Source organism: Oncorhynchus clarkii, chromosome 3 (assembly GCF_045791955.1).
Source record: "Oncorhynchus clarkii lewisi isolate Uvic-CL-2024 chromosome 3, UVic_Ocla_1.0, whole genome shotgun sequence".
In the NCBI taxonomy this organism is placed as follows: domain Eukaryota; kingdom Metazoa; phylum Chordata; class Actinopteri; order Salmoniformes; family Salmonidae; genus Oncorhynchus; species Oncorhynchus clarkii.
In genome coordinates, this window is record NC_092149.1 from 89,138,744 (window position 1) to 89,151,243 (window position 12,500).

General features: G+C 45.1%; 1 protein-coding gene across 2 annotated transcripts in view; it reads left to right on the forward strand.

The window, feature by feature from the left end:
- LOC139405540 (ras-associated and pleckstrin homology domains-containing protein 1-like) overlaps positions 1–12,500 on the forward strand; it is a 131,927-nt gene that overhangs the window by 77,482 nt on the left and 41,945 nt on the right. For both annotated transcript variants that reach the window (XM_071147955.1, XM_071147953.1), the window contains 2 exons: positions 1,101–1,260; positions 11,690–11,811. In XM_071147955.1, coding sequence (XP_071004056.1) covers positions 1,101–1,260; positions 11,690–11,811 — 282 coding nt within the window. The remainder of the gene's footprint in view (positions 1–1,100; positions 1,261–11,689; positions 11,812–12,500) is intronic.

Genomic DNA, 12,500 nt, shown 5'->3' on the forward strand with positions numbered 1-12,500 from the left:
TACCTCACTCTCGCTCAACCTCACTCTCGCTCAACCTCACTCTCTCTCAACCTCACTCTCTCTCAACCTCACTCTCTCTCTCCCTCACCCTCACACTCCTTCACCCTCTCTCTCTCCCTCCCTCACTCTCTCTACCTTTCTCTCTCCCTCACTCTCTCTCCCTCACTCTCTCTCCCTCACTCTCTCTCTCTCCCTCACTCTCTCTCCCTCACTCTCTCTCTCTCCCTCACTCTCTCCCTCACTCTCACTCTCTCTCTCACTCTCTCTCTCACTCTCTCTCTCACTCTCTCCCCCTCACTCTCTCCCCCTCACTCTCTCCCCTTCACTCACTCTCTCTCCTTCACTCTCTCTCTCTCCTTCACTCTCTCTCTCTCCTTCACTCTCTCTCTCTCCTTCACTCTCTCTCTCTCCTTCACTCTCTCTCTCTCCTTCACTCTCTCTCTCTCTCCTTCACTCTCTCTCTCTCTCCTTCACTCTCTCTCTCTCTCTCCTTCACTCTCTCTCTCTCTCCTTCACTCTCTCTCTCTCTCCTTCACTCTCTCTCTCTCTCCTTCACTCTCTCTCTCTCTCCTTCACTCTCTCTCTCTCTCCTTCACTCTCTCTCTCTCCTTCACTCTCTCCCTCACTCTCTCTCTCCCTCACTTTCTCCCTCTTTCTCTCACTCTCTTTCTCACCCTCTCGCTCTTACTCTCTACCTCTTTCGTTCTTTACTATGAGATATTCTGACTGTTCCTGTTTTGAGAAAGTGCTTTGGAGCTGAGAGGAATAACTGCTTTATATGGAAGAGAGAAGAACAGCTTCTCTACTGCGGAGAATTGGTTGAAAATGTAGCTTAATCCGAATACTAATCTGGGAGAGAATATGAAACAACGGGGGACGTTGGGAGTTTCAGCGATTGGACAAGACTGTAACTAACAATTGGAGGAAAAAAAGGGGTAAAAAAAAGTATGTGATCCAGTGTGTGACATGTATGTGATGTAAAGTTAGCCTGCTGTCTGTGTGTGGTCCCTTCTAACTGGTGATCAGCTTTTATTGAACCATTCTACTGTACATAAGTAGTCTGATGTGAAGACTCCCTCTCTCTGTCTCCTCCCCTCAAGCTGGTGATCAGAGTGCACCTGTCAGATGAGAGCTCTAAAACCATGATGGTGGACGAGAGACAGACGGTCAGACAGGTTCTGGACAGCTTGTTGGACAAGTCCCACTGTGGCTACTGTCCTGACTGGTCCCTGGTCGAGACCATCAACGAACTACAGATGGGTAAGGAGCAAACACACACAAATACTGTGGACACTGCTCCGACTGCAGATGGATAACACACTTCTCCGACTGCAGATGGATAAGACACTTCTCCAACTGCAGATGGATAAGACACTGCTCCAACTGCAGATGGATGAGACACTGCTCCGACTGCAGATGGATGAGACACTTCTCCAACTGCAGATGGATGAGACACTGCTCCAACTGCAGATGGATGAGACACTGCTCCATCTGCAGATGGATAAGACACTGCTCCAACTGCAGATGGATAAGACACTGCTCCAACTGCAGATGGATGAGACACTGCTCCGACTGCAGATGGATGAGACACTTCTCCAACTGCAGATGGATGAGACACTGCTCCGACTGCAGATGGATGAGACACTGCTCCGACTGCAGATGGATGAGACACTGCTCCGACTGCAGATGGATGAGACACTGCTCCGACTGCAGATGGATAAGACACTGCTCCGACTGCAGATGGATAAGACACCTCTCCGACTGCAGATGGATAAGACACCTCTCCGACTGCAGATGGATAGGACACTGCTCCGGCTGCAGATGGATAGGACACTGCTCCGGCTGCAGATGGATAGGACACTGCTCCGGCTGCAGATGGATAGGACACTGCTCCGGCTGCAGATGGATAGGACACTGCTCCGGCTGCAGATGGATAGGACACTGCTCCGGCTGCAGATGGATACGACACTGCTCCGGCTGCAGATGGATACGACAATTCTCCGACTGCAGATGGATAAGACCCCGCTCCGGCTGCAACAGGATAGGACACTTCTCCGGCTGCAGATGGATGAGACACTTCTCCGGCTGCAGATGGATAAGACACTGCAGGCACTGCTCTGACTGCAGATGGATAAGACACTTCTCCAACTGCAGATGGATAAGACACTGCTCCGGCTGCAGATGGATAGGACACTTCTCCGACTGCAGATGGATAAGACACTTCTCCGACTGCAGATGGATAGGACACTTCTCCGACTGCAGATGGATAGGACACTTCTCCGACTGCAGATGGATAACACACTTCTCCGACTGCAGATGGATAAGACACTTCTCCGACTGCAGATGGATGAGACACTTCTCGACTGCAGATGGATGAGACACTTCTCCGACTGCAGATGGATAAGACACTGCTCCGACTGCAGATGGATGAGACACTGCTCCGACTGCAGATCGATAGGACACTGCTCCGACTGCAGATGGATAGGACACCTCTCCGGCTGCAGATGGATAGGACACTTCTCCGAATGCAGATGGATAAGACACTTCTCCGACTGCAGATGGATAAGACACTTCTCCGACTGCAGATGGATGGGACACTTCTCCGACTTCAGATGGATGAGACACTTCTCCGACTGCAGATGGATGGGACACTTGTCCGACTGCAGGTGGATGGGACACTTCTCCGACTGCAGATGGATGAGACACTTCTCCGATTGCAGATGGATGAGACACTGCTCCGACTGCAGATCGATAGGACACTGCTCCGACTGCAGATCGATAAGACAATTCTCCGACTGCAGATGGATGAGACACTGCTCCGGCTGCAGATGGATAAGACACTGCAGACACTGCTCCGACTGCAGATGGATGAGACATTTCTCCGACTGCAGATGGATGAGACACTGCTCCGACTGCAGATGGATGAGACACTGCTCCGACTGCAGATGGATGAGACGATTCTCCGGCTGCAGATGGATAGGACAGGACACCTCTCCGGCTGCAGATGGATAAGACACTGCAGACACTGCTCTGACTGCAGATGGATAATACACTTCTCCATCTGCAGATGGATGAGACACTGCTCCGGCTGCAGATGGATGAGACACTGCTCCGGCTGCAGATGGATGAGACACGGCTCCGGCTGCAGATGGACGAGACACGGCTCCGGCTGCAGATGGACGAGACACGGCTCCGGCTGCAGATGGACGAGACACGGCTCCGGCTGCAGATGGACGAGACACGGCTCCGGCTGCAGATGGACGAGACACGGCTCCGGCTGCAGATGGACAAGACACGGCTCCGGCTGCAGATGGACAAGACACGGCTCCGGCTGCAGATGGACGAGACACGGCTCCGGCTGCAGATGGATGAGACACTTCTCCGGCTGCAAATGGATAGGACACCTCTCCGGCTGCAGATGGATAAGACACTGCAGACACTGCTCTGACTGCAGATGGATAAGACACTTCTCCAACTGCAAATGGATGAGACACTGCTCCGGCTGCAGATGGATGAGACACTGCTCCGGCTGCAGATGGATGAGACACTGCTCCGGCTGCAGATGGATGAGACACTGCTCCGGCTGCAGATGGATGAGACACTGCTCCGGCTGCAGATGGATGAGACACTGCTCCGGCTGCAGATGGACGAGACACGGCTCCGGCTGCAGATGGACGAGACACGGCTCCGGCTGCAGATGGACGAGACACGGCTCCGGCTGCAGATGGACGAGACACGGCTCCGGCTGCAGATGGACGAGACACGGCTCCGGCTGCAGATGGACGAGACACGGCTCCGGCTGCAGATGGACGAGACACGGCTCCGGCTGCAGATGGACGAGACACGGCTCCGGCTGCAGATGGACGAGACACGGCTCCGGCTGCAGATGGACGAGACACGGCTCCGGCTGCAGATGGACGAGACACGGCTCCGGCTGCAGATGGACGAAACACGGCTCCGGCTGCAGATGGACGAGACACGGCTCCGGCTGCAGATGGACGAGACACGGCTCCGGCTGCAGATGGACGAGACACTGCTCCGGCTGCAGATGGACGAGACACTGCTCCGGCTGCAGATGGATGAGACACTGGAGCGATGACACAGACATACAATTCTTTATATAATTTCAGAGTTGCTTTTCTGAAATACCAAAGGGATTACTAGCCATCGTCATGTGGCCGTGGTCTGCTCTGAGCAGCAGAGGGGGATGGGCAGCCATCGTTATGTGGCCGTGGTCTGCTCTGAGCAGCAGAGGGGGGTGGGCAGCCACAACAGGGATGAAAAGATTAAATCGCTTAGAATATGAAAACATCCCAAGAGGGAGGGTATTAAAAGCCATTGACATTCTGCAGCAGAGCAGTCTGTCATCACAGTACAGCAGAGATTGTTGGTGCCCGTTGAGACGGGCCGTTAGTATGTGGTCTGTCATCACAGTACAGCGGAGAGGATTGGTGCCCGTTGAGACGGCCGTTAGTATGTGGTCTGTCATCACAGTACAGCGGAGAGGATTGGTGCCCGTTGAGACGGGCCGTTAGTATGTGGTCTGTCATCACAGTACAGCGGAGAGGATTGGTGGCCGTTGAGACGGGCTGTTAGTATGTGGTCTGTCATCACAGTACAGCGGAGAGGATTGGTGGCCGTTGAGACGGGCTGTTAGTGTGTGGTCTGTCATCACAGTACAGCAGAGAGGATTGGTGGCCGTTGAGACGGGCCGTTAGTATGTGGTCTGTCATCACAGTACAGCAGAGAGGGTTGGTGCCCGTTGAGACGGGCCGTTAGTATGTGGTCTGTCATCACAGTACAGCAGAGAGGATTGGTGGCCGTTGAGACGGGCTGTTTGTATGTGGTCTGTCATCACAGTCAAGGCTTTATATAGGAAGAGAGAGGAGGGCGTGTTTGAAAAGTTTTATAGCCCATGTCCCTTCACAGGGGCGGGCCACTAATTGAACCCAAATCTCTCATTTGGAAGCTAAAATTACATTTCATCTCTTCACCAATCATTTTATATTCAAACATTTAAATTGAACAACAATTCCATGTGACTCCGATAACTACAATGTGCAGACTTTCCACTGTAGAGTTTATGTCATCTTATCATTGATGAGAATGTCCCAGATGACAACCGAACTGACATCATATTCATTAAGTACCACCGCATATGTTCAATTGGTCGGATTACCAGAATATAGTTCATTTCCCCCCCCCCCCCCCACCTTCTGATGTTCCCAGAATCTCTGTTAACCAAGGGGTTTTGCAAATGTAACATCAGTAGAGTAGAGAGAGGAAAAAGGGGGGAAGAGGTATTTATGACTGTCATAAACCTACCCCCCAGGCCAACGTCATGACACTATGTAGGTTCACAGCTCTGCCTCAGTCTATGTGAGTTGACACAGCTCTGCCTCAGTCTATGTAGGTTCACAGCTCTGCCTCAGTCTATGTAGGTTGACACAGCTCTGTTCCAACATCTAGTGGAAAGCCTTCCCAGAAGAATGGAGGCTGTTATAGCAGCAATGTTCCAACATCTAGTGGAAAGCCTTCCTAGAAGAATGGAGGCTGTTATAGCAGCAATGTTCCAACATCTAGTGGAAATCCTTCCCAGAAGAGTGGAGGCTGTTATAGCAGCAATGTTCCAACATCTAGTGGAAAGCCTTCCTAGAAGAATGGAGGCTGTTATAGCAGCAATGTTCCAACGTCTAGTGGAAATCCTTCCCAGAAGAGTGGAGGCTGTTATAGCAGCAATGTTCCAACATCTAGTGGAAATCCTTCCCAGAAGAGCGGAGGCTGTTATAGCAGCAATGTTCCAACATCTAGTGGAAATCCTTCCCAGAAGAGTGGAGGCTGTTATAGCAGCAATGTTCCAACATCTAGTGGAAATCCTTCCCAGAAGAGTGGAGGCTGTTATAGCAGCAATGTTCCAACATCTAGTGGAAAGCCTTCCCAGAAGAGTGGAGGCTGTTATAGTAGCAATGTTCCAACATCTAGTGGAAAGCCTTCCCAGAAGAGTGGAGGCTGTTATAGCAACAAAGGTGGACTCCATATTAATGCCCGTGATTTTGGAATGAGATGTTTGGACGAGCAGCTGTCCACATAGTTTTTGGTCATGTAGTGTGAGTACAGTACAGGCGTTAAGGTCTGCTGTTGATCAGGAAGAGACAGATGCGTCTCTAGTCTTCAGCCCTGAGTGATGCCTGTCAGTCTGTACACTGTGTCCTTTTACTGACTTTGAGAGAGTTGACTGATCAACATGACTCAAGGCTGCTGGGAAGAGTATGGTTGGGAGTATGGTTGGACATCTGAACCAACGACCCTATAATCATTAAACTCCTCTAATCTTAAGCCATTTACAGAACTGTCAGCATTGACAATTCATCAGGGCATGGACTCTACAAGGTGTCAAAAGTGTTCCACAGGGATGCTGGCCCATGTTGACGCCAGTTCTTCCCACAGTTGTGTCAGGTTGTCCTGGATGTCCTTTGGATGTCCTTTGGGACCATTCTTGATACACAGGAAAATGTTGATCTTTTTTTTTAAGGTATCGGTGACCAACAGAAACATATCTGTATTCCCAGTCATGTGAAATCCATAGATTAGGGCCTAATGAATGTATTCCCAGTCATGTGAAATCCATAGATTAGGGCCTAATGAATGTATTTAAATGGACTCATTTCCTTAAATGAAGTGTAACTCAGCAAAATCTTTGAAAAAGTTACATGTTGCGTTTATATTTCTGTTTAGTGTGTGATACCTTGTACAATATCCAGTACTCCTATTGGTTAACGTGGCGTTTCAAAACTGAACTTAAAACAGCTATATGTTACTTTTTGGGGAACCAAATTCACATTGACATGTGTGTTATAGATCTGTCACTCTCATTGAAAGCAAGTCTAAGAAGCGGTAGATCGGTTCTACGTGCTCTATTTCTATGCTTCCCTTTAAGTTTCATTTTTGCATCTCTTACTTTCGGTTTTGTCCACCAGCTTCAAACAGCTGAAAATACAATATTTTTTGCTTATGGAAAATATATTTCACAGCGGTTTAGATGGTACAATGATTTTCTGCACAATGACTCCTCGTTTTGTCACAAACTGAAATTCGACAAACTATTAGAATTTCAGCAACCAGGAAATGGCGGAGCGATTTTTGCGTATTGCACCTTTAATTGCCTAGCAACCAGTTTTATTTGAATAAGCTGAATTACGCAAATGTTGTCAAAATAACTCTTGTAAATTCAATACCTGTTTCCTATAGTCTTACAAATGCTTTTTCACTGATAAAATAAGCCATTTAGAAGATATCACTAGTGCAAAGTAGCTAGCATAAGTTTGTTATGTTTCCAGCTAAATACAGTGCCTTGCGAAAGTATTCGCCCCCCTTGAACTTTGCGACCTTTTGCCACATTTCAGGCTTCAAACATAAAGATATAAAACTGTATTTTTTTGTGAAGAATCAACAACAAGTGGGACACAATCATGAAGTGGAACGACATTTATTGGATATTTCAAACTTTTTTAACAAATCAAAAACTGAAAAATTGGGCGTGCAAAATTATTCAGCCCCTTTACTTTCAGTGCAGCAAACTCTCTCCAGAAGTTCAGTGAGGATCTCTGAATGATCCAATGTTGACCTAAATGACTAATGATGATAAATACAATCCACCTGTGTGTAATCAAGTCTCTGTATAAATGCACCTGCACTGTGATAGTCTCAGAGGTCCGTTAAAAGCGCAGAGAGCATCATAAAGAACAAGGAACACACCAGGCAGGTCCGAGATACTGTTGTGAAGAAGTTTAAAGCCGGATTTGGATACAAAAAGATTTCCCAAGCTTTAAACATCCCAAGGAGCACTGTGCAAGCGATAATATTGAAATGGAAGGAGTATCAGACCACTGCAAATCTACCAAGACCTGGCCGTCCCTCTAAACGTTCAGCTCATACAAGGAGAAGACTGATCAGAGATGCAGCCAAGAGGCCCATGATCACTCTGGATGAACTGCAGAGATCTACAGCTGAGGTGGGAGACTCTGTCCATAGGACAACAATCAGTCGTATATTGCACAAATCTGGCCTTTATGGAAGAGTGGCAAGAAGAAAGCCATTTCTTAAAGATATCCATAAAAAGTGTCGTTTAAAGTTTGCTACAAGCCACCTGGGAGACACACCAAACATGTGGAAGAAGGTGCTCTGGTCAGATGAAACCAAAATTGAACTTTTTGGCAACAATGCAAGACGTTATGTTTGGCGTAAAAGCAACACAGCTCATCACCCTGAAGACACCATCCCCACTGTCAAACATGGTGGTGGCAGCATCATGGTTTGGGCCTGCTTTTCTTCAGCAGGGACAGGGAAGATGGTTAAAATTGATGGGAAGATGGATGGAGCCAAATACAGGACCATTCTGGAAGAAAACCTGATGGAGTCTGCAAAAGACCTGAGACTGGGACGGAGATTTGTCTTCCAACAAGACAATGATCCAAAACATAAAGCAAAATCTACAATGGAATGGTTCAAAAATAAACATATCCAGGTGTTAGAATGGCCAAGTCAAAGTCCAGACCTGAATCCAATCGAGAATCTGTGGAAATAACTGAAAACTGCTGTTCACAAATGCTCTCCATCCAACCTCACTGAGCTCGAGCTGTTTTGCAAGGAGGAATGGGAAAACATTTCAGTCTCTCGATGTGCAAAACTGATAGACATACCCCAAGCGACTTACAGCTGTAATCGCAGCAAAAGGAGGCGCTACAAAGTATTAACTTAAGGGGGCTGAATAATTTTGCACGCCCAATTTTTCAGTTTTTGATTTGTTTAAAAAGTTTGAAATATCCAATAAATGTTGTTCCACTTCATGATTGTGTCCCACTTGTTGTTGATTCTTCACAAAAAAATACAGTTTTATATCTTTATGTTTGAAGCCTGAAATGTGGCAAAAGGTCGCAAAGTTCAAGGGGGCCGAATACTTTCGCAAGGCACTGTAGCTAGCTCTGTGTTTTTGAACAAATATAGACTAAATCTTTGTTCTTACTGTAGGCCTTAATGCTAAAATCATTTTTCAAATGTTTGGAATACTGACTCCAAACAGCAAATTATAAGTGACCCAAATCAGATTTGCCTGTGTTCAGTCAGTTGCTATATTTAGTTATAGTATATAAATTACTATGGCTGTTGGGTTAAGGTTTATTTAGTTATATGACTGTTGGGTTAAGGTTTATTTAGTTATATGGCTGTTGGGTTAAGGTTTATTTAGTTATAGTATATAAATTACTATGGCTGTTGGGTTAAGGTTTATTTAGTTATAGTATATAAATTACTATGGCTGTTGGGTTAAGGTTTATTTAGTTATATGACTGTTGGGTTAAGGTTTATTTAGTTATAGTATATAAATTACTATGGCTGTTGGGTTAAGGTTTATTTAGTTATAGTATATAAATTACTATGGCTGTTGTGTTAAGGTATATTTAGTTATAGTATATAAATTACTATGGCTGTTGGGTTAAGGTTTATTTAGTTATATGACTGTTGGGTTAAGGTTTATTTAGTTATAGTATATAAATTACTATGGCTGTTGGGTTAAGGTTTATTTAGTTATAGTATATAAATTACTATGGCTGTTGTGTTAAGGTATATTTAGTTATAGTATATAAATTACTATGGCTGTTGGGTTAAGGTATATTTAGTTATAGTATATAAATTACTATGGCTGTTGGGTTAAGGTTTATTTAGTTATAGTATATAAATTACTATGGCTGTTGGGTTAAGGTTTATTTAGTTATATGGCTGTTGGGTTAAGGTATATTTAGTTATAGTATATAAATTACTATGGCTGTTGGGTTAAGGTTTATTTAGTTATATGGCTGTTGGGTTAAGGTTTATTTAGTTATAGTATATAAATTACTATGGCTGTTGGGTTAAGGTTTATTTAGTTATATGACTGTTGGCTTGAGGTTTATTTAGTTATAGTATATAAATTACTATGACTGTTGGGTTGAGGTTTATTTAGTTATAGTATATAAATTACTATGGCTGTTGGGTTGAGGTTTATTTAGTTATAGTATATAAATTACTATGGCTGTTGGGTTAAGGTATATTTAGTTATATGACTGTTGGGTTGAGGTTTATTTAGTTATATGAAGGTTGGGTTAAGGTTTATTTAGTTATAGTATATTAGAATTCTCTCTTACTCCACTGATGCCACAGGCTTTATGATTCGTACAACCCTCTGCTCTTCCACTGCTAGGAACACCAACTTCATGATAGGCCTAATGTTCAGAATACTCTAACCAACTTCATGATAGGCCTAATGTTCAGAATACTCTAACCAACTTCATGATAGGCCTAAAGTTCAGAATACTCTAACCAACTTCATGATAGGCCTAATGTTCAGAATACTCTAACCAACTTCATGATAGGCCTAAAGTTCAGAATACTCTAACCAACTTCATGATAGGCCTAATGTTCAGAATACTCTAACCAACTTCATGATAGGCCTAAAGTTCAGAATACTCTAACCAACTTCATGATAGGCCTAATGTTCAGAATACTCTAACCAACTTCATGATAGGCCTAAAGTTCAGAATACTCTAACCAACTTCATGATAGGCCTAATGTTCAGAATACTCTAACCAACTTCATGATAGGCCTATTGTTCAGAATACTATAAATCAATGACCCTGAAGAAAGCTTTTTCATACTTGTTAAACTAGAATATAATTAACATTTGTATAAATGGGTTTTAGTGGCCACCATGATATTTAAAACACACCTACTGCTCTTTCGTATTTACACCAACTTTAGAATGTGCAGGACTGATAGCTCACAATATTTACATACAGCTTTTTGATACCTTTGATATCGTTGGCTCGGAGAAACTCCCTAGAAAGGCAGGAACCTAGGAAGAAACCTAGAGAGGAACCAGGCTATGAGGAACAACTACCTAGAAAGGCAGGAACCTAGGAAGAAACCTAGAGAGGAACCAGGCTATGAGGAACAACTACCTAGAAAGGCAGGAACCTAGGAAGAAACCTAGAGAGGAACCAGGCTATGAGGAACAACTCCCTAGAAAGGCAGGAACCTAGGAAGAAACCTAGAGAGGAACCAGGCTCTTTAAAATAAAAAATAAAAAAATCCTTTATTTAACAAGGCAAGTCAGTTAAGAACAAATTCTTATTTTCAATGACGGCCTAGGAACAGTACGACAGATTTGTACCTTGTCAGCTCGGGGATATGAACTTGCAACCTTTCGATTACTAGTCCAACGTTCTAACCACTAGGCCACCCTGGCGGTCAGTCCTCTTCTGGCTGTGCCGGGTGGATATTATAACAGAACATGGCCAAGATGTTAAAATGTTCATAGATGACCAGCAGGGTCAAATAATAATAATCACAGTAGTTGCAGAGGTTGCAACAGGTCAGCACCTCAGGAGTAAATGTCAGTTCGCTTTTCATAGCTGAGCATTCAGAGATCGAGCCAGCAGTTGAGGGAGAGAGAGAGGGGAGTCGAAAACAGCACGTCCGGTGAACAGGTCAGGGCTACATAGCCACAGGCAGAACAGCATAAACTGGAGCAGCAGCACAACCAGGTGGACTGTGGGACAGCCTGGAGTCATCAGACCAGGAAGTCCTGAGGCATGGTCCTAGAGCTCAGATCCTCCAGTAAGTGATAAGTCTATCTCTCCGTCTCCTTTCCCTCCAGAACGTATCTTTGAGGACCATGAGAACCTGGTGGACAGCCTTCTGAACTGGACCAGAGACAGCCAGAACAGACTGATGTTCATAGAACGCATCGAGAAGTACGCCCTCTTCAAGAACCCACAGGTGAGACAGACAACCACTGCATCATTGTTATGGAGGGCTACAGGTCTAGATGTAACATGGGTAGTTACAATCCTGTATGCTGATTAGCTGAAAATGCATTCCAACCAAGTGAATAATAATTCATTCCTGATATAGTGCAGATAGATAAACCTTCTCACCTTAGTTTACAATCAATTAATGCAGATTATACAATTGAATGCAGATTATACAACCGATGCATTAATGCACTGACTGAGGCTGAGCTGCCTTAAATAAAACATTGGTTGGTTTCACCAAAATGGATACCCACGGTTATATCAGCTATGCTGTTGGTATGAACACTCCCCCCTCCCCCCAGCGTGTCCTTCACATCTAGGTCAGTATGTTGTAGATGATTATACTCTGAATAATAGATGAGGAATGAGACTGGGAACTGGTGAGCGCAGCTTTCTCCTTGGTGAACAGTCGGTTTTAGATCTCTGCTAAAATGTTAAAGGGACAGTTCAGCTAAATTCCATATTTAGCTATGTTTCTTTACTGTGACAGCAGTGTATGGACAAAGAGACTGCAATACACATTTCTGGTTTTGTTCAACTTTATGGTCATGCCCTGATTGACCTTTCCCTCTCTCCTTTACGATCATACTCTGACCTTTCCCTCTCTCCTCTACGATCATACTCTGATTGACCTTTCCCTCTCTCCTTTACGAT